This window comes from Elephantulus edwardii, unplaced genomic scaffold (assembly GCF_000299155.1).
Source record: "Elephantulus edwardii isolate Elephantulus edwardi_28Jun2011 unplaced genomic scaffold, EleEdw1.0 scaffold00475, whole genome shotgun sequence".
Lineage (NCBI taxonomy): Eukaryota > Metazoa > Chordata > Mammalia > Macroscelidea > Macroscelididae > Elephantulus > Elephantulus edwardii.
The window spans coordinates 405310-413510 of record NW_006400225.1 but is presented as its reverse complement, the minus strand read 5'-3'; the positions used below and the strand labels follow the sequence as shown (position 1 = coordinate 413510).

At 42.5% G+C, this 8201-nt stretch overlaps 2 protein-coding genes across 2 annotated transcripts in view; both read right to left on the bottom strand.

Moving 5' to 3' along the window:
* Positions 1-2483, bottom strand: part of PTPN18 (protein tyrosine phosphatase, non-receptor type 18 (brain-derived)) — a 71911-nt gene extending 69428 nt beyond the window's left edge. Inside the window, 1 exon segment of the mRNA XM_006903808.1 lies at positions 2469-2483. Coding sequence (XP_006903870.1) covers positions 2469-2483 — 15 coding nt within the window.
* A 1117-nt stretch (positions 2484-3600) lies between these two features.
* IMP4 (IMP4, U3 small nucleolar ribonucleoprotein, homolog (yeast)) overlaps positions 3601-8201 on the bottom strand; it is a 10702-nt gene continuing 6101 nt past the window's right edge. Inside the window, exons 2-8 of the mRNA XM_006902947.1 lie at positions 6319-6402; positions 4756-4865; positions 4353-4485; positions 4113-4267; positions 3944-4038; positions 3792-3865; positions 3601-3713 (exon numbers count right to left, since the gene is read on the bottom strand). Of these exons, the coding sequence (XP_006903009.1) occupies positions 3601-3713; positions 3792-3865; positions 3944-4038; positions 4113-4267; positions 4353-4485; positions 4756-4865; positions 6319-6402 (764 nt within the window). The remainder of the gene's footprint in view (positions 3714-3791; positions 3866-3943; positions 4039-4112; positions 4268-4352; positions 4486-4755; positions 4866-6318; positions 6403-8201) is intronic.

The window sequence follows — 8201 nt, the reverse complement described above, 5'->3', positions numbered from 1 at the left end:
CACCAATCCTAATGCCACATTCCTCTCATACAGCCCAGCGTCTCAAATGATCTGTTCTGCATACAGATTGAAAAGGTATGGAGACAAAATACATCCCTGACGGACCCCCTTCTTGATTTTGAACCATGTAGTGTCTCCTTGCTCTGTTCTGATGACTTTCATTAAAATTTTTTTTAAAAGACCACGAATGCAAAGGGTCACTGGTAATCACCAGGAAGCTGAGAAATGGACATTTTCTCCTAGAGCAGTTAGGAAGTACAGCCCAGACTAACAAAAGTGACCCTATAGAGTAGAATATAACCCCCAAAGTGTTTCTAATGCTGTGACTTTATGAAAGCCGACTAATGGATTTTTATTCCTCCGATCAGCTGATGGGTTTGGATTACCGACCTTGAGGTTAGTAGCCAAGTAATTAAACCACTATGACACCACAACTTCACATAGGCCTATAGACACCTTAATTTAAGATGCCTGGCCCCCAGAGCTGTGAAACAAAATTTTGCAGTTTTCTCAGGTTTGTGGACAATCGTCAGCAAATACACACACACACACACACACACACACACACACACACACACACGGAGAGAGAGGCATTTATAGGGCACTACATCCTTCCCATTTTTTTTTTAAATTTTATATTGGTTTGCTTACAAAGTTCATATACATTATGCTTCAGTATTCTTCATTCATATTGTTTCATATAATCATTCCCACACATTATAAAAAATATTAACCACGAGTGGACCAGGACCATCATTACCATCTTCAGGTCCCCTTCCTCCACCCACCAAATTGTGCAACCTTGTGGTTTTGCCCCTATCCATCCTCATCCCTGTTTCCACCCCTGCCCCACCCACTTTGGTCCCCATACATGGTTTACTACTTATCCTTGTATTTTTACATCTTATGCAGTATTTGTCCTTATGAGACTGAATTAGTTCACTCAGCATAATGCTCTCTAGTCTCTCCCAAGGTGTGTAGTATTTTTTTTTTAATTTTTTATTATTTTTGTGTGAGTGTACCATCAAATCAGATCTGACTGGTACAGGAGGAGATTGTCCCTCCTTCCCCAGCAGAGCATCTGGTGGATTCGAACCGTGCTCCTCTGGGATTGTAGTTGCAGCTCCTTTCCACTAGGCCACCAGAGCTCCCCGTGTAGTATTTTTTGAAATTGTTGTCCAAGTGTTTCATAGCATTCCATTGTTTGTGTGAATGTACCACAATTTCTCAATCCATTCAGTTGTAGTTGTCCAACTGGGCTGTTTATTTTTTTCATATTCTTATAATGGTAAATAACGTTTCTGTCTATCCTACTTTTATGTCTAGAAATATCCTTATTTTACAGAAAAAAGTTATATACTTTTATATTGTTGTTGCTGTGTACCACAGAGTCAAAACTGACCCATAGCTGACACTCTAGCAGGTTTTCAGAGGCACTTAATAACACAGGCTGAGACTGCCCACCCTTCTCCCGAGCAGCAGCTGATGGCCTCAAACCACATGCCTTCATGATTGCAGTGCATCTTCTTGCCACTAGGCCACCAGAGGTCCTATATAAGTCCATACCTGAGGGAGATCCACCAGACCTTTTCCTTCACAATTAACTTTCCCCAGGGCATAACTTTTAATGAAGATGAAGTAAAGCTACGGGAACTTGAGGTCATGGACCACTCTACACACATTGGACTAAGTGTAGCCAAAAGTCACAGAATCAGGCTGGATCTCTGATCCTTCCTGGATGCGATGGCCCCCAGAGCCCTACCTGTCTCTTCCACCACATCACTCAACTCTCTGTGCAGACCCTTTCCTTACTCCTCATTTCCACCACCCACTCATCTTTTTCTTCCTCTGGTGGTCTAATATCAAGAAGCTGTGTTCTATTCCCAAAGGCAGGTTCAAGGCAACCAGCTGCACTACAGGAGAAGGTTGGGAAATCTCCTCCCATGTGATTAACTGCCTCTGAAAACCCGCTGGAGGGTCAGCTTTGGGTCGGTTCCGATTCTATGATACACAACAAAAACAATCACACTTAATGAGATATATATATTTATTTTGTATTTTTATCACTTCATTCTGAAAAGTTTGCAAGGTCTTGAAATCCATTTGGTCAAAGTAGGCCCTGAGACACATACAAGGAATGTGAACAAAGGGAAGAAAGGTGATCGCAAAGACAAGAAATGTGAGGACCAGAGGCCCCAAGTCTCTCCTGAGAGGCACTGCCATTTCTTGTGTGACCTCTGACAGAAATCTCAGAAGCGAAAAGTTTCGAAAGTGAGTAATGAGTGGCCCCTGACTGTACCTCCATTGAATAAAGAGAAGGTACACCTAGAGGTTTTAAGGAAAAAGCAAACCATGTCTCAGCTGTCCTGTCACTTCAGAAGCGACATGCAGAGCATAAATTGGACCACATCCCACTCTGCTTTGGTCACCAACCACAAATATGTCAGGCAGAGCAAGGTCCTACCTACTCTCACAGGGCCCATGACTCCTAAAGTGAGATGAGAATCGAAACCTCTGAGGGGTGGCACCAGGCCCTCCTACTCTACCTGTGGCTACAGGGCAATCTTGCAGTATCAAGCCTATAGTATTCACTTTATTTTAAACATCAGCCTGAATCATGGACTGAATGTCTACATCCTTTGTGGCTCTCATATTCTAGGGTGATGCACCAGACTCATTCTTTAGAATTAGCCTGGTCCAGGGCTCTGGAAGACTTATCAACAACCTGCGGCAAGGAAGACATGAGGTGCTTGCTGAAGAATATCAAGGACTACAGCCTTCAAAATGGATTATATCTCAACATCAAGAAACTAACGGTCCTCACTAATAGACAACACATGATAGATGGAGAGAAGATTCAAACTGTCAACTATTTCACCTTACTTGGTTCCACAATTAACACCATTGGTACCAGCTGTCAGAAGATCAGGAGACACATAGCATTGGAAAAAGCTGTTGTCAGGGATCTTTCCAAAGACCCTCAAAGAGCAATGTTGTCAGATTAAAGACTAAGGTGCACCCAATTCAACCCACAGTTTTTCCAATCACCTGCTATGCACCTGAGAGCTGAACAATGAAGAAGGATGATAGGTGAAGAATCAATTAATTTCAGTTGTGTGAAAGTGTGCTGAATATCCTATGGACCGCCAAAAGAACAAACAGGTAAATCCTGGAGAAAGTGCAACTACAGTACTCCCTGGGGGCAAGGATGCCAAAGCTTCATACTTCAGATGTATTGTTAGGAGAGGCTATTCCCTGGAAAGGAACATCATGCTTAGAAATGTGAAGGGTCAGTGAAGGAGAGGAAGACTCTCGGTAAGGACTAATATAATGTCTTTGGCAAAGGGCTCAAATGTGTTCAGGATGATAAAGACGGAACAGGACTGAATAGGGTTCAAATCTGTTGTTGTGAGTTGTACTCACTTAACCACAACAGGGTCCTGTCCCAATCCATTCAGAGGTAGACCAGAATAACATGACAAAAGAGAATTTATTTTGACTCCTCCTACAGAATCTGTATCTTCATCTTCAAGGGTCTTTAACAATGCCACCTTTTGGGTTCCGAGTATATTTTCCTGACCAAAGAGCGGGGTTCAGGACTCACTCGGTACTTAAGAAGACCCTCTTACGTGCAGTGTTCATGTACGGGTGCCAACGCCACTCAACATCGGCTGTGGCCTCCTGTTCCAGTGTACCCAGGCGGATCATGTACACTGGAAAGAAAAAGGGAAAGGATGCTCACTCAGCCAACTCCTCCCTCCCAGAGATGTAGGATTGAGTCCCAAACTCACGCTTGAGTTCAAAGCGAGGTCCAACTTCAGTGAGCCCCACGTTGCGGTGGTCCACCTTCTTGTAGACATGGTGCCTAGGGAAGCAGCTCTAGGTCAGTAAGGCTCACAAAAGTAAAAACCATCATAAGTAGGAACCCAGCACATTAACACACCGGAAAGAGATGTAGTCATCCTGATTTGCAAAGGTAATGACTCTGTGGCTGTCATCTTTGGGCACAGGGAATAGGTATCGAAGGATGTCGGAGACCTGAGACAAAGAGAATGAAAAGTGGTGAACACTGGGCCAAGCCTACCCTCCACCCTCACAGCTTCCAGACTCACCCGCTTGCCCAGACGGGAGGAAAAGCCATGCATGATGAGGTGAGGCTTGGCTTCTGACATGGTGCCCAGGTCAGGGATATCATGTCGCATGACGACGTTGCAAAGTGTGAAGTATGCAGTGGGGCCAAAGGGCAGATGGCTGACAATAAAACCCACTGTGGGGCGGGGGAGGGGGAATGAGCTGTCAAAGACCTTGTCTGCCCTCACAGTCCCCTTTCCCTCCTTCCTACCAAGACTCACCAGGTGTGCCCCGGTGCTCATGAACAACTAGCAGGTCGGTGACTCCATTGGCTTTGCAGGCTTGCACCAGGGCACCCACCTCATGCCGGCCTCGGTTCATACGCTGTGCACCTGGGAACACGAGCTTCAGTTCCTGCACACCAACACTCCTGTCAGGTCTCTCCCAACAACAGATGGGTAAAAACCTACTCAGTGCTCTCTTGTCTTAATGCCTCTGGTGGCCTAGTGTTAAGAAGCTGCACTGCCAACCCAAATGCATGTGGTACAAGTCTACTAGCGGCTCTGCAGAAGAAAAATGGGCTGGTCTCCTCCCTGCAATACGCAGTTTCTGAAAACTTGCTGAAGGCTCAGCTGTGAGTTGTTCTGACTCGACAGTACACAACATCTCCCCACCAAACAGTACCTTTGCAAACATCTTGAGGCGAGAACTAGGGTCTCTGGAGGTGGTGATCATGATCTTGGGATCTTCGACGCCTGCCCAGCGATACTCATCATCCACGTGGCTGGTCACACCTGTGAGAAGCATGCTTGAGAAACTGGTATTAGGAAGTGAAATGCTAATTCAAGGATGGGCTGAAACTATGTCAAACAATGCTGCTGCACAAAACTTTCAATGATGGAAATGACCCATACTTGTAAAAAACAAGCATCCACTAGCCAGAGGAGGCAAACAAGCATTTAAAATGTGGCCAATGAAAGTTTAACAGGACAGTAAACAATAAATGTTGGAGAGGATATGGAGAGACTGGAGAGATAGGAACTCTCATACATTGTTGATGGGATTGTAAAATGGTACAAAACTCCTGAAAGCAGTTTGGAATTTCCTCAAAAAAAAGCTGAACAGAGAAATTCCATATGAACCATCTATTCCACTGCTTGGAATATACCCTGAGAAAATTAGGACGAAGACACAAATGGAGATTTTACACCAATGTTCATAGCAGCATTATTCACTATTGCAAGAACATGAAAACAGCCCAAATGTCCAACCACAACTAAATGAATTGAGAAGTTGTGGTACATTCACATAATGGAATGTTACACAGAATGGAGAAGTAATGATTTTGAAAATTACTATATTACTTTGGAGGGACTAAAGAGCATTATGCTGAGTGAACTCAGTCCAATAACGACAAATACTGTAAGAGACTGTAGATATTTGAAATATCTGTATTAGAAAGATAACTAGTAAAATGTATATGAGGATCCAAGGGGGGAGGGCATGAGGGAACAGAGGGTTGAAGATGGGAAGGGGGTAAATTATAGGGTAGCACAATTTGATGGATGGAGGGAGGGGTGGGTAAAGGAAATAGGAAAGATCTGGTGGGGAGCTGGAAAGACAGGGCAATGGCGGCCATAGTTCAGTGTTGATTAATTTTATAAAATATAATGAATTGGAATGATTGTAAGAAACATAATGTGAATGAAAGATAAATGTGGTATACGATGTATATGAACTCTATAAGCAAACCAATAAAAAATAAAAATTTTTAAAATATATGTGGCCAATGCAACTGAGGAAATTAATTGGTCAAGTCCAGATTCTGCTAAGAGCAGTGATATAAGTTCTTGTTCCTCAATATTAGTGTTAATGATTTCCTTCATATTTGTTGACTAAAAGAATAGAGTATTTGGGAGCCAAGGATGGGCTCGAGACACAGTGAACAAAATGCACACTGTCTAATCTCTGCAGAGCTCATTTTCTAGTGGGGAAGATTAACAGGAAAAGCACAGCAATAGCTATATAATGGCATTATCCATGCCATTCAAACGGAGTTGGGAGAGGCCAGAAGAGCCTCTTTGAGGAGTGAGGCTCAGAGACACAAGACCATTTGTCAAAAGTCTCAGGAGCTTATAACCTGAACAGCAGAGCTCTTCCAAGGTAGGAAAGTGCCAAGCCTGATCTGTGAGGCTAGAGCACTGAGACAAGTGGAGTCACAGGCTGGAGAGGGCCATGCACAGTTACCTTCACCACCAGCGTCATCAAATTCCAGGGATCCCTGTAAAGCTAGTGCCTCCTGACGTAACTCGGTGGGAATTAGGCGGTTTTCTGTAGGGGAGACAGACATTGAAACATGCGAGTCCTCAATGTATACAATCTGTGTTGCCTGATGAAAAATTATCATATAAATCTGATGAAAAAATTCCTTTCTTACTCCTTTCTGAATGAACACAGTGAAAATAAACAAAGGAGGTACAGAAGAGCAAAACTTGGTCTATAAGACCATCTGTTAACAGTGCTTACAGAGAAGTTCCTTCCTATGGTTCTTGATTCTCATAACCTGAGGTCTTTAAAAAATACTAACAAATTAACCTTTTAAAATAACTGTCTCACAACTCAAGGTCTTTCTAAAGTATTTTAAATATCTACTGCTTTCATCTGTGACACTGATGTGTCAAATGCATTAATGGTTGGCTACCCAATGCGGACAGAGAGTGGGGTGGAGCTCCCCGATGAAAACAAGCTTGGAAAAAGGAGTGGCATCCACTTCCATAATAGCTTGCCTCTGGAAACCCTATGAACATGGAGAGAGAATGAAAGGCACCCAAGCGTCGAGGACTCTCCTTCATAGGGTCGCTATGAGTCGCCTGCAACTCGACAGCACTTAACGACAACAAATGCTTTCACAGGTAGAAAAAAGGCAAGAAATCAATCTTTTAAAATAATTTTTTTGTTGCTGAAAATACATGCAGTAAAAATATATACCAATTCTACGCATATGGTTCAATGACAATTATTGTGTTTGTCAAGCTGTCCAACCATTCTCTCTCTTCTTTCCTGAGTTGTTCCTCCTCTGTTAACACAAGCTCATCGCCTTTAAGATTCCTATCCAACAGTGCAATCCCATTAGATAAAGCCCCCATCCCCAAAAGGCAGACATTCTTGAATTAAATTAAATTAAGCAAAACAATGTATTATTCAAAATTCACTGCTGCTATGTGGGAGCCAACTCAAAGCTGACTGATAGGTTCTTGGGAGGCTGTAAGTGACAAGGAACCGCCATCTTCTCCAGTGGAGCTGCATATAATCCTGTGCTTCACCACTGTACCACCAGGGCTCCTGACTCTATCATTTAGCCTCTATGAATAGGTATTGACCCCATGACAAAGTGTGTCATTATAATAGCATTTCAAAACACTTCTGTTAAGTTAACTGGGTGGCATTAATGCAAGGTATGTCTGTTTTGAGGCAGGAAAGGAACATATTAAGGCAAGCAGAGGTGTGGGAAGACTGATGCAGGGCCATACTCCACCAGTAAGCCAACGCGAAGCTGGGACAAGCTCTGGTGGCATGGTATTGGGGTGGTAACCTGCATCATTGGCTTCATGAGGAAAAGTGGGCAAACTCCTCTTATACCTTGGAAACCCAATGGAGAGTCAGCTATGAGTTGGTTCTGATTCAGCAGTAATGAGGTTTTTTGAGAGGTGGAACAACAAATTCAGACAAAAAGATAAATTTCCATTTCTAAAAGTCACTAATTTGTGGCATTAATGTTATAGAAGCTACAAAAGAACATGCAACAAACACCTAATATTTTAAAATCAAACTCAACCAATACATTTAATACAAACTGTTACACTGTAAGTACAAACAACAGCAAGGTAAACAGCATTCAATACAATGGTTATCAAAGTAAATAAAAATATTCCCAACTTTGACTGTATTAATGGTCTTTTCATGTCTTAAGATCACAAATGATTATTTTCATATAAAAGCAGAAACAACCCATAAACTTTTTGCATTTGTATGTTTAAAACATCAGAGAGGTAAAATAAATTTAAAATAATCAGAAATATTGTTTAATATGTCCAATACAAATATGGGAAAGAAAATACAAAATTAGATTC